Raw genomic sequence first — 14,195 nt, 5'->3', positions numbered from 1 at the left:
CTGATCTGGAATGCTTGTAAGATAGCGTTGGTTGATGCAACATTCTGATCAGGAATGCAAGGCCAGAGAGAGTTAAATGAAAATAATATATAGGAACCTGATGAACATCACCTTTAAAAATACAAAATCAATATACAAAAAATATACACTGCACAAACATATTTCTTTTCTTTTCAAACATATACAACTAAATGGGGGGTACCCGTTATACCGCCGTCCCGCTATGCCGCCGACCCGTTATGCCGCCGTCCCGCTATTCGATGATTTTTGAACAAGCTTTTCTCGGCTGTTTATGAACCAATCTTAGTAAAATTTGGACCAAAGCTCGGGGGCTATGATGTCTACCGAATGTATGAGTTGAGACCCATTTGCGCCATTTGTGACGTCACAGTGGCGCAAATTGCCAAAATTTTGATCACTAATATCTCCGCTGTTTATCAACGGATTTCCTCCAAATTTCAGTTACGTGTTCATTATACTAGGGACTATAAACGGTATAAGTAATAAGCTCACGATGACGTAAATCATGTTCTATTTTTAGAATGCGCAGTTCTCTACGCAAACAAGCTTTTCTCAGCTGTTTATGAACCGATCTTTACGAAATTTGAAACAAAGGTCGTAGCCTATGAGGATTCGCGAATGCATACGTTTGGACCCAGTTGCGCCATTTGTGACGTTACTGTGACCCAAATGTCAAATAAAAAGGGAGATTATTAGTATGGCTTGCCCATCTTGTTTTGTCTTTTTTGTGACAAAAGACAATCCGTAAACGGGTCGGCACAACGGGTCGACGGCACAACGATACGCTCCCCAACTAAATAACTAGGCCTCACGGTAGTTAATACAATGCTGCCATGAAACACCAGAATGACAAGGCCTCATTCAACATACATGTGTATCACAGTTAAGCTCATTTCTATCAGATTTGTTAGGATTTGTTCATTCTTAACAAACACACAAAAATATCTGACACAGATTTGCTGTCAGAAACATACGCATTACAAAGAAAATGTTCAAGGTCAATTCCAAGAATGCATCAGCAGATTTTTGTCTGCATGTCATGGATCCTACTTATTAGATATAGGAGTGTAATATCATAGGCAACCATTGGTGCTCAGGATGTGTGACCCACTCCTTGCACCCACACGACGCTCACTGCACAGACACATCCACACAAACACACACATTACACAACAGAATACTGCTTACTGCTCAGCTACTGCTCCAGGGAACTAACTCAGTTCCATTCAGTTTGGCCCTGAGCCCAGCACACCACAAAGGGACAGAAAATGTGTCACCTAAGTTTAATTATACCCCACCCCCAAATAAAAAAACAACATGTAAACAAATAAATTTTAAAAATGGGGAAAAAAACCCAAAAAACAAACAAAAAAAACCATCCCCTTCACCCCCCCCACCCCCCCTTCATCATCCTCCCCAAACGGCAGAGAAAACTGGACATAATTATATCCAGTGACAATACCCAAACACAACTAACTTACAGATGCACAGTATTATCAAAAAAGACACTTGTGACTTGGTTAAGACTGCAATGTACGCATTGCAGAGTAAGTACTTTCCACAAGCAATAATAAACAAAGTGCATGTGTCTCAATCACTTTTCCTCTTGAATTATTTCAATACAGCATAAAACATTTCTGGAGTGTGTAACAGAATTCCTTTCAGGTTTTATCACAAAATCTTTAGTATCACAAGGCACTCTTTATCAACATATATTTGCATCACATTGTGCTAGATTTCATTTTATCATTTCATAGATAAGAACAATTAATATGCTGCAAAAAAGATGTGCATGCATATTCATATGCATACATGTCAAGAACTGCCAAACATCTGAACATGTCCAAAACTGCCAAATATCTTAGATATTTCGTTTTTGCTTCAAAAAGCGCAAGCTCTTTGTTCAAAGACAAACACAGACTGTGTGCAGATCCAAACACAGACACACAGAGAGGTAAACACAAACACACACACTTGTGCAAACAGTCAGACACACAAACAGACTGGTAAACAGACTGAAGGACATAAATCTTCTCTCTCTCTCACACACACACACACAGCAAGTACCATGAATGAATGAATAATATGGATACTTATAGCACCTATCCTTGGTCAGAGGCCAAGCTCCAAGCACTGTACAAACTCGGGCTCATTTACACAACAGGCTGCCTACCTGGGTAGAGCCAACTGATGGCTGCCACTGGGCGCTCATTATTCATTTCATGTGTTATTCAGTCAGGTTTCAGGCATGCACACATTCACACTCAGACAGACATGTAACATTTTGCGTGTATGACTGTTTTGTTTATTACTCCACCATGTAAGCAGCCAAACTCTGTTTTCGGGGGTGTGCATGCTGGGTATGTTCTTGTTTCCATAACCCACCGAATGCTGACATGGATTACAGGATCTTTAACGTGTGTATTTGATCTTAGACGTGTGTATACACATGACAGGGGTTCAGGCACCAGTAGCAGGTCTGCACATATGTTGACCTGGGAGACTGCAGAAAAATCTCCATCTTTTACCCACAAGACGTCAACGCCAATGCTTTAACCACTCGGCTATTGTGCCCGTGACCGAGATTTTAACCCGGGACCATCAGACTGAAAGTCTAATGCTTTGACTACTTGGCTACTGTGCCCATTCATAATAAATAACACCTCCCAGCAAAATGCCTCACATACATACAGACAGACAGACAGACAGAAAAGACAGCTCCCTGAACCGAACTTGCTGCACAAGTTCAGAGCCATATTCAATTGTGACTGGGTATACAGATATTCACACTGGACTGATGTACGCCAGCATGATGATGTGGGGTTTGAAGGCATGCCTGTTCTTTGAAAATTTGTTATCTTAGAATCTGTATCCTGTCCGCAGACAGGATGACCCTCAATCCCACCCATCAGGCAAAGCGTTCATCTCCCAGCCCACCCCCCAGTCACTGGGTGAAGGGAGCGCATCCTGGTCCACCCCCCAGTCACTGGCTGAAGGGTGCGCATCCTGGTCCACCCCCCAGTCACTGGGTGAAGGGTGCGCATCCTGGTCCACCCCCCAGTCACTGGGTGAAGGGAGCGCATCCTGGTCCACCCCCCAGTCACTGGCTGAAGGGTGCGCATCCTGGTCCACCCCCCAGTCACTGGGTGAAGGGAGCGCATCCTGGTCCACCCCCCAGTCACTGGCTGAAGGGTGCGCATCCTGGTCCACCCCCCAGTCACTGGCTGAAGGGTCCGCCCCCTTGTCATTCACTTCATGGCACGTACCCCAGTCACTGACAATCACCTCCACAGGGTCCCGCTTCTTGTCGGCCAGGTACTGTCTTGAGTACAGGTCCGCCTGGAACAGAACATCAGTACGCAGTGACAGAGCAAGTTAGAAAGTGGTTTGTGTCAGAAAACAACAGAAACAACAACAACAGTTTCAGTTTCTCAAGGAGCTGTCACAGCTTTCGGACAAATCCATATACACTACACCGCATCTGCTAAGCAGATGCCTGACCAGCAGCATAAGTCAGGCCTTAAGCACATGCTTATATATTTGTGTACCTATCAGAGTGGATTTCTACTACAGAATTTTGCCAGAGGACAACACTCTCATTGCCATGGGTTCTTTTTCAGTGCCCTAAGTGCATGCTGCACATGGGACATCGGTTTATCATCTCATCTGAAAGACTAGACGCTCAGTTTGATTTTCCAGTCAAACTTGGGAGAAAGGACGAGAGTAGGATTCGAACCCACAGCCTAACAGACTCTCTATACTGGCAGCTGAGTGTCTTAACCATTCTGCCACCTTCCTCAAACAACAACAAAACAACAACTAAAGTCAGACAAGTAGGCCTGAAAATTACACGAGCTGAACAATCCAAATCCTGTCTGAAAGTAGTCTGAAGCTGAAAACCAGCCTTGCAGGTGCATACAATGAATGAAACAAGCATGTTGTGTTGTGTTGTGTTGTTCTTTTGTCACAACAGATTTCTCTGTGTGAAATCTGGACTGCTCTCCCCAGGGAGAGCATGTTGCTACACTGAGAGCACCACCCTCTTCTCTTTCTGCCTGCAAGTGTATTTGTTTTCCTATCCAAGTGGATTTTCAACATAATTATGTCAGGGGCATCCCTCTTGTTGCAGTGCGTTCTTTTACATGTGCCAAGTGCATGCTGCATAAGGGACCTCAGTTTATTGTCTCCCCCGAATGACTGACAATAAGTTAATCAAAACCAGCTGCCGAGGCGAAGTGGTTAGCATCACAGACGGACACCTGGGAGAACAGGTTCGATTCCCGAAGGAGGTGGAATTTTCAGCTTGCAGCCGTCTCCTACCCAGAGTTGAGTGTGCTACTGGCTTAAATGGAAAGACTGTGAGTCAAGTATCATCCACTTCATGGATGTGTCTTTGGGTGTGTTGCTCAAATTTCCTGTACCAACACTGCAAGAGTCTGTCACTCTCAGACCTGGTTAACGCTGAGATATCACTATGACAGGAAGCATAGAGTACAGCCTTGTCATGTAGTCCCAAACCTAAAAGAACCTCTGTAGCAACAACATCAGCATCCTCCACCTTCCTCAACAATAAGGAAAAATGGCCCAGATTGTGGGGCCTTTCATGTCCTGCTCTCATGGTGACCTCAGTTTGATCCCGCTCCACTTCCGTGCTTGGGGTCAGTCCTGTCAAGTTCTCCAGTGTCAGCAGATTCATGGGGGACAGTTGATGGAGGGACCTGGTGGCAGTCTCCACTCAAGGGGCGACGTTCACTCAGTCTCCTATTACTGTCGTCACTAGGGGGTTTCGTAGGTGGTGTCCTGAGTACGCCAAATCAGAACTGCCACTACTGAACACCACTGACGTGACTCAGCAGCAGTGCAGGGTCTCCTCTGGTGTGTGGGCCTCCTGACGATCAAACATTGATGATTCCCTGTTGCCGACTGCCCACACTGCGACAGTGACAGACAAACCCAGGTGTGGCTGTGTACATGGGGTGGGGATGGGGGCGGGGGGCGGGGGGGGGGGGGGGGGGGGCTCAGAATGAGTGGCGTGGAAGTAATGCCACTGCAATGCAGATGATGGGACAGCAAAAAAAGAAAGAAAGAAAAGAAAATAGATAAAATAGAAAATAGATAAGTATTTAGAAATTGTTTTTAATGAAATAAAATAGAAAATAGATAAGTAAAAAAAAAAAAAAAAAAAAAAAGAAAAGAAAAAAGAAAATCAATCAAAGATGCAGAGACAAGCAGGCTTACAAATCGAGTGGGCTCGGGGATCCTGTACTTGCAGCACCTGTGAACCAGGGCGACAGCGGACTGCAGACTGATCTTGTGGCCCAGCGACACATAGATGGGGTTGGGGGCGGAGCGTGTGGCTCGAAGAGCCATTCCCAGAGTGTCGCCACTGCTGGTTGTCAGGGGGAAGGTGTCACCATCGCTCTTCAGACCCTGCTTCTGAAGCGCAGAATGACCGAGCGCCATTATCATTGTTATCATTCATATCATTATCATGATAAATATTATTTTATTACCATTGTTATTATTATCACTATTATAATAATAATTATTTATTATTATTACCAGAGATTATCATTAGTATCATTATTATAACAATGATAATCATTATCGTTATCAGAGATGCCAACCCCTGTCAAGTGTTTGTAGGAACAGGAAATTTGCTAGGAACATTCTGAATTTGGTAGGAACCACATCAGCAAACATACATTTCATCTACAAGGTATACAAACACTTGGACTTGCCTGCAAGATGGTGTAACTTCTGTGATTAAGCTGACTGGTCCACTCAATGTTGTTTCAATGTAAACAGGCATGTGATTAGCTGAGCATCATCACATGGGGCCAAGGTTAGTAGTGACTGCCCTGGCTTCGTCATCGATAGGTCTAGAGTGTCTGGGTAATCTTAAGAAGGCATGTGACCATGCTATGTAGTTGAAAATGAAAGTGTCGGAACAATTTTGACGTTGGCGTAACGTCGGAACAAATTGCGATCAAGCGTAACAAAATACGATGAAATTGTGACATTTGGTGTCTCTGTATTATTATCATTAGTATCATTGATACTTATGTAACGCTTCTCTTTGAACAGAAACCATACTCCAAGCACTTTACAAACACAGTGTCATTTGTATATTGTTATTGATACTTTAGCACCTATCTTCGGTCTGAGACCAAACTATAAGCACATGACAGAGTCATTTGTTTAATATAACAGATACTTATAATTATAGCACCTTTCCTCCGTAGGAGACTGAACTCTAAGCTCTTTACAAACACAGAGTCATTTGTTTATTATTGATAATTACATAGCACCTATCTTGGGTCAGAGGCCAATCTCTAAGTCCTTTACAGAGTCATTTGTTTGTCATTATTGATTCTTATATAGCATCTGTCTTCTGTAAAAGACCTAACTCTAAGTGCTTTACAAACACAGAGTAATTTGTTTATTATCATTGACACTTATATAGCGCCTATTTTCTCTCAGAGACCAAATTACAGATTCATTTGTTTATTATTATTGATACTTACATAGCACCTATCTTCTGTCAAAGACCTAACTCTAAGTGCTTTACAGAGTCATTTGTTTATTGTTATTGATACTTATATAGAGTTATTTGTTTATTATTCCTGATACTTATGTTGCACCTATCTCCTGTCAGAGACCAAACTCCAAGCGCTTTACAAACACAGAGTCATTTGTTTATTGTTATTGATACTAACATAGTGCCTATCTTCAGTCAGATACCAAGCTTTAAACTTTTTTTTTTTTTTTTTTTTTTACTACAATGTACAAGCACAACTGAGCGCATAAATCAAATCATCATTATCATGACTACCTTTGCCTTGTGGTCTGCATTGTCTTCAATGCCATCCACATGGATCAAAGTCTTGGCCACGCCCACACACGGCAGGTCCAGCAACACCCCCAGGTGGCAGGCCAGGCCGAAGGCTCGTGGGTGCAGCCGTCCGTTCCCGTCCACAAAAATCACCTGGGGCAACAACCCGCACTCGTACAGAGAAGTGTTGGGGCGGGGTGGGGGGAAGGGTTGCATAGTGTGACTGTAAGTGCGTGGGTGCACGATTATGTGGATGATGTATGGTTGTTGTTCATGACGTGGTTGAGGTAACTGTACGTTGTTGTATGCAATAGAAATAAACTGTTATTATGTTAAAAAAAAAATCATTTTCATATACCATAACTTGTACACAGAAGTGTTGAGGGGAAAGTGTGACTGTGCGTGCGAGGGTGCACAATTATGTGGTTAATGTATGGTTGTTGTTCATGATGTGGTTGAGATGACTGTACATTGTAGCATGCTTGGATACCTGTCACAGACAATTTTTACTTGTAATTTGATTTTTTATATGTATATTATATATCATGTGATGTGCATTGAGCATTATTGCATTTTAATGAAAGATGTAATAGAAATAAAAGATTACTATCATTTAAAAAAAAAGTTTTTTTTTATTTACTAGCACTAGTACGAGTACACAGCAGTGTTGGGAAATGGTACATAGTCTGTCTACAAATGTGTTGGGAAACAGTACATAAAATATACACAGAAGTGGTGGGAAAGGGTACATAGTCTATCCACAGAAGTGTTGGGAAATGGTACATAGTCTGTCCACAAACGTGTTGGTAAAGGGTACATAGTCTGTCCACAAAAGTGTTGGTAAAGGGTACATAGTCTGTATACAGAAGTGTTGGGAGAGGGTAGATAGTCTGTACACAGCAGTGTTCGGAAAGGTACAAAGTCTTTCTTTTTAATGTACAGGGAAAAAAAGAGAATTACAAATACCATTGATAATAAGCACTAAGAACACACTACAATCACACATACATACATGTACTACGTACTAAAGCAGCTATATGAGTTTTTCTGACACCAAGATTGAAACCAACATAAATCAACTTTTCCAACTCCTGTGTGCTTTCATGGCCTAATTTTTTTTTCCATACAGGTTAAGGCAGTTTCTGCTACATCTTTCAGCACTGACATGCAACATCTACCAGCAGACTACAATAGCACCTACATGCGGTTTGGAATGCACTCGGTAGTCAAATGGGTTTTAAAAACATAGTTGGTAAGTTGGTTTCCACGACAGCATTTTCAACACAACAGGAATTCCCACAATTTGGGTTTTTTGTTTTGTTTTTGTTCGTTTGTTTGTTTGCTGCCCCATCATCCATGTCTGCTTCAGTGGCCTGATCCCCATGACATTCATCCAAACCCACCCCTTCTCCCCACACACCTTGCCTTTTTCTTCCAGGCATTCTTACTTTGTTGCTTTGGTTTAAAAGTGGTCAAAAAAATATGTACCACTTCTATAATATCAAGAAAAAAAGCAACTGGCACTGACAGCCACTGCTCTGCAAAACAATATGTCAAAGGTCAGTTAACGCACACACACACACAAACAAACACACACACACACACACACACACACACAAAAGAAAAAAAAGAAGACTCACATCTGGTTTGTACTGTGGAGCGTTCTTCAACATGGTTTTGTACAGACGGAGGAGTGAATCAACTTCCCTGAAAGCCAGGAAGCCTGGGATGTAAGGCGCCGTCAACTGGATCATCTCCAGGCGTTGGTAGACCACCTGTGTTCACAGGGCTGCAGTTACTCTTACTTGAACACAACGACAACAACTATACACGGAGAAAAAAAAAAGAAGAAAAAAAAAGAAAAGACAACAGAAAGGAGAAAAATGATGATGGAAGGAAAAAAAGAAAAAAAAAGAAAAAAAAAGAGACAAAAAACAACAACAAAAAACGAAAGACAAAAAAAAAAAAAAAAAAGAAAGAACCTTCCAGGGATGCTGAAACTATCCTGCTCACTTGCAGAACTTTTAGGCATCCACTGATTTCTCCTAAAAGAAAAAAGAGAAGAAAAAAAAACAACCACCATACACGGATGAAAAAAAAAACAAAGGAGGAAATTCTTTTTTTCTTTCTTTCAGTGCTCACAGGCTTCAGCCCCCAGTTTCACAAGTATACTCGTGGGATTTTATGTGCATGACTGTTTGTGCCCTGCCATCAAAAGGCAGCCATACTCTGGTTTTCAGGGGAGTGCAAGCTGGGTATGCTCGTGTTTCCATAACCCACTGAATGCTAACAAGGATTACAGGATTTTTTACCTTCTGTGTGTGTATATACACATGAAAGGAATCAAGGCACCCGGGAGATTGGAAACATCTGCACATCTAAACCACTATGCTCTGATATCAGGATAAAAACCTAGGACCCTCAGAACAGAAAACCAAATCTTTAATCACTCAGCAACAGTATCTGTCAAAAAAAACTTACAATGAGCATCGTAAGACAGTAGTCAAACTATCCTTTAACCCCCATCCCTCACAAAAAATCATATTTTAATATGATGTTCCGCTTTTAATCTAAGTTAACTGAACATAGAGATCATTGTTTGTCTCTGTTTTTGTGTCATTCTCCAGCTATTTGTCTGTCCATCTAGAATTCACACACCTGCCCAATAAGCTTTGTTGATCAGCGACAGATATTTCAGCTTCATTCCCTTCCCAGAACACAGACCTTTTTTCAATCATTCAATAACTAAATCAACTCACCTCAAGGTGTGGGAAGGAGATGATAATCAGTGCGGCACAGGCATCAACATTGTTGTCCTTGATGAAGGAAATGTCCACACCTCCAATGTAAAAGGTCTCGGGGAAGTTGCCTGATTTCACAGCCTGAAGAATCTTTTTCACTCTACTTGAATCGCGAGTCACTAGCTTTTTTTTCAGGGCCAGCTGCTCCCTGCAACAGGTTGTCAAGCATGAAGGATACAGATTCTGAAATAACAAGAAATTTTCAAAGAACAGGCATGCCTTCACCCCCCACATCATCACGCACATGTACATCAGTCCAGTGTGAATATCTATATATACCCAGTCACAACTGAATAGTCTCACACACACACACACACACACACACACATGTACACACACACATATACATACACACGCATGCACACACACACACACACACACATGTACATGCACACACACACACGTACATGCGCACACACATATACAATTTCTCAGGGTTTTTTTTCAAAAACACACACACACATGCATATGCAAACACACGTCTGTGCACATAAATATGCACATTTTGTCTTTCTTTTCACACACACACACACACATACACACACACACACACAAACAAACATACACACAAACATGGAATCAACATGCAAAGTCTCTAGTCCTCAAGGATGTTCAATCACTTTGGATCTGTGACAAAGCAGTCTTTATAACTGGTACAGTGGTAGGAAGCTAAGCAGGTGGTGGTCTCCTGCATACATTCAACCAGAACAGACAACTGTGAACACTGCCACTGAGATTACTTTTCAGCAGAGTGCATGACCTCCCCCAGTAAATTACCTTACTGATAGTTAAACTGATGATACCTTTCTGTGATCAGTTAAATGGACTGATGAGAGAAGAGGAATTTTTAAAAAGTAAAAAAATAAGAAAAGAAAAAAAAAGAGAGAAAAGACTGTGGCTTGGCAAGGGAGAGAAAAGCCATGAAGACATTGATGCCAGGCAGTGCAGCACACACACACACACACACACACACACACACACACGACTAATGACATACATTCGTTTTGTTTTTTATCTGTTTTTTTTGCTAAACATTACAACATGTTGAACAACATGGACATGTATATAAATATATTAAATGTTGACTGTTCTACCTTTAATGTGATATATATATATACACATATATATTGTTCCATTATATTTGTTGTTATATACATGGGGCATACTGCACTAACTTATAAGCTGCATACCTCTCCCATTTCTTCCTCAGCTCTTCTTCCACCAAGTTTTCGCGCAGGCTGTCACAACCAGTTTCTGGACCCAGCTTCTGAGTGAAACTGCTGCCTCCTTCTCTAGCACTTGCTTGCTTTGCTGAAGTGGTTTGTATGCTTGGCTTCACAGACCTGCGTGCCGGGGGTGGTGACATGTTGTAATGATTACTGCAAAAATCACACCTACATGATCCTGAAGCATTGTTGATGTCTTCTACCTGAACAGTGCAAGCTGAACAGTAGCCTGGATACATTGACTGTTGCTGCACAAAGGGATCAATAAGAATTCCGCAGAGCTTGCAGTAGCATGCACCGCATGGAGTTTGGGTTCCTGTGCCTGCATTCAGACAGGTCCTGCACAACTCCCTCCATTCCGTTGTGCACACATGCCCAGACAGAATCAGGATGCCACACACCTCACAACCTCCACCCGCGTCTAAAGCCATGGCTTATGGTGTATGTTTTTGTTTTGTTTTTTCGGTTCGTTTATTATCTATTTATTATTGCTATTATTTTCTTTTGATCGTGGTTGAATTCTAGGACTGCTTGCCGAAATTTTCCTAGCTGTCTTCTTCGTTGCTGCTGAGTTACGATATCTTCCAGTTTTATTGCTGATGAACAAAGATTTTGGGTAAATAATGATTATAGTTCACAAATCAAATAGTTTTCAGTATCTCATGGTGACGTCAATGCGTACGACTTCGCTGTTTTTCTTTCCACTGTTTCAGTGTTTGATATTCTCACGAGATACTTTCTCATTCAAACAGTATCAGTTATTGACTATGTTCACGGTCCTGGGCAAATCTTTTCTTCCTCTTCTCCGTTTGATATTTGCAGTAACCAATGTCAAAACAGCAGACATTGCAATGTACCAGGAACTACTTTCACTCTCAGTTGTGTTTGTGGTGTCCAGCGATACGAATAAGCTCGACTGTAACTTATAAACTAAGCACAAGGTCTACCTAGCGAAACGAAAACAAACACGTGTCCTACTTTCATTAGTGCTAAGAAATTACAGGCGGTTGCGTGATGTCTTGATTTTTTCAGAAGTTTCTGGGTCTTTCCTGCAGAGTGTTTGAGTTGATGCAATGTTGTTAACTAAGGGAGATAATGCAGTTGGTGTTCGCCTCAAGAACAGGTAATCGAGTGACGAAGGGAGATGATTCAGATGGTGTTCGCCTCAAGAGAAGGTAACCACACACTGCAAAGTTGTTTTGATACAGAACGAAGGCGGTTTATCAATGAATAAAAACAACAACAACAACAACAAAGAGGACATTCAATTTTCACAACGCGAAAACCTTTTTCTCACGACAAACAAACAAACATAAGGGCAAAGAATTTCATCAATAAAATAAATGCTTTTTTGTGTATGTTTTCAGTGTCACAGTACACATTTTCAAACTGATCTAAATTAGAAAAAAAAATCAACCGATCTTTGAAAAGATGTAAAATGAATGTATTAGTATCATCAATATTTGTAAATAATGAAATAACATGAATGAGAAAAAAATCTTTAAATCTTTTCAATCTATTCGGTACTGAGAAAAATACACAGTCGTTTAATCAAAGTGTCAACAACGTTATCAGTTGATGTGCAATCTAACTTTCTAGTACTTTCTGAAGAACAATTTATTCCTTTGAAGAATTTATGTGACCATCATTCAAAGAATTATTTATAACTTTTCCACATGGAAGAAACCAAAAAATGTTTTACGTATTCAAATCCAAAAAATAACGGGCGTTGCTGGCGACTAGTAGTTCAATACTGAGTAATACTCAGATTTGACGCCAGTACGTAACGGGGCACCTTCCAGCACATGTTCAGCCGTTAAGGATTTGTGTCACTTCATCTTCCTTTCACCCAATCAAACAATTCATTTTGATGCGACGGGATGGCGATGCGACTATTGTGCTGGGATGGCCGCATCAGTGGGGCTGGGACTCAGTATGACCGCACGCGGCGCACGCACACACAAACACACACGCGCGCGCACACACACACACACACACACACACACGCGCACGCGCGCGCGCGATGGGGCTGGAATGACCATGGGACACACACACGCACACACGTCTCTTCACGGTGGCTCTTGCTGGCTCTCTGACGGGCGTCGAAAGCGTTGGACTGACTTTCAGTCTGAGGGTCCCGGATTCCAGATTTTTCCGATCTCCCAGGTCAACACGGCGTGAATGCACATGCGTTTTATGTGTGTGTGCGTGCGGCTGCGTGAGAATAATTATGTGAGTTCTCTAGATATGAACGCAAGTTTAAGTTCCTTCAAAGACGGAGAGAGAGAGAGAGGGGGGGGGGGGGTGAGAAAGAGATGTAGTTATTTTACATTTGGTTTCAATGTCGACACCCACCTTAGATAATGCGGCCGACGGGGAAAACCATCGCAAGATAGTACTTGGGGGTGGGGGGGATTCGGGGGGGGGGGGGGGGGGGGGGGGGAGACCAGTCTTACTGTGCACTGGCATCAAAAGAATAACACGTTAGAATGGGCAGTAAAAATGACCAACTTTATGTTGGGCATCTTGAGTCCACTTCACAACTTTTTTTTCAGCCGTAACTGTGAGCTGGGCGATCAACTAATTGAACCAAGAGAGAGAGAGAGAGAGAGAGAGAGAGAGAGAGAGAGAGAGAGAGAGAGAGAGAGAGAGAGAGAGAGAGTTGCATAGTTTCATGTATGCACACGCATTTGTGATAGTGTATTTGAGAGCGTGCGTTCGCGGACGGTGTGTGTGTGTGTGTGTGTGTGTGTGTGTGTGTGTGTGTGTGTGTGTGTGTGAACGATCAAATGAATTTCAGTGAGCTTGTCAATGTGGTGTGCAAGCTCAGTAACAGTTACTCTACAGTTCGTAAGGAAAGAAATAGGGCCACCATAGTCTTTTTGTATCTGGCAGATTATGGAAGATGGCCTTGTGGAATGAGTTTACATTTACACAACTGTAACCCTTTGACTGCTGAACGCTTGAATAATGAGGTCAATGTGGAATGATTTTGAAGTGTAAGCAGTGCACTTTATTTACTTTCAAGTGGTGTGACTGGTTTTGCTCAACAAAAATGATGCATGCCCGACGGCGAGACGAAATGTAAATAATGAAAGATTACTGATATCCTGACCTGTAAAGTCCATCTTTACTCAGTGAGGTGACCGCTCTTCCCGACGAGCATAGTATTTATCATATCTACTTGTCCGAGCAACAGTCAAGTGGTTAAACCATTTTAAGAATCAATTTCTAATTCTTCTTCCTCCTCCTCCTCCTTCCTTTCTTCTTCTTTATTTTCTTCTTCTTTTTCTTCTTCTTTGCCTTCTTCTT

General features: G+C 42.0%; 1 protein-coding gene across 1 annotated transcript; it reads right to left on the bottom strand.

Annotated features, from left to right (window-relative positions):
• Positions 1-1,437: 1,437 nt before the first annotated feature.
• Positions 1,438-11,967, bottom strand: LOC143301009 (uncharacterized). Its single transcript, XM_076614997.1, has 6 exons — positions 10,848-11,967; positions 9,616-9,805; positions 8,497-8,631; positions 6,857-7,009; positions 5,260-5,457; positions 1,438-3,360 (listed from the first exon to the last, which is right to left on the bottom strand). The coding sequence occupies exons 1-6, from the start codon at positions 11,312-11,314 to the stop codon at positions 2,917-2,919; spliced, it is 1,587 nt and encodes a 528-aa protein (XP_076471112.1). The 5' UTR covers positions 11,315-11,967; the 3' UTR covers positions 1,438-2,916.
• Between the last annotated feature and the right edge of the window lie 2,228 nt (positions 11,968-14,195).

This window comes from Babylonia areolata, chromosome 27 (genome assembly GCF_041734735.1).
Source record: "Babylonia areolata isolate BAREFJ2019XMU chromosome 27, ASM4173473v1, whole genome shotgun sequence".
Classification (NCBI taxonomy): Eukaryota; Metazoa; Mollusca; class Gastropoda; order Neogastropoda; family Buccinidae; genus Babylonia; species Babylonia areolata.
The sequence above is the reverse complement of the archived record's forward strand: the minus strand, read 5'-3'. Positions and strand labels throughout refer to the sequence as shown.

Excerpts from the sequence above, each read along its gene's own strand:
- LOC143301009 (XM_076614997.1), bottom strand. The coding sequence starts at position 11,314 with ATGGCTTTAGACGCGGGTGGAGGTTGTGAGGTGTGTGGCATCCTGATT. Across the intron at positions 8,632-9,615 it reads TCTCCTTCCCACACCTTGAG|GTGGTCTACCAACGCCTGGA; the intron begins GTGAGTTGATTT and ends CTGTGAACACAG. Across the intron at positions 3,361-5,259 it reads TCCCCGAGCCCACTCGATTT|GCGGACCTGTACTCAAGACA; the intron begins GTAAGCCTGCTT and ends GTTCTGTTCCAG.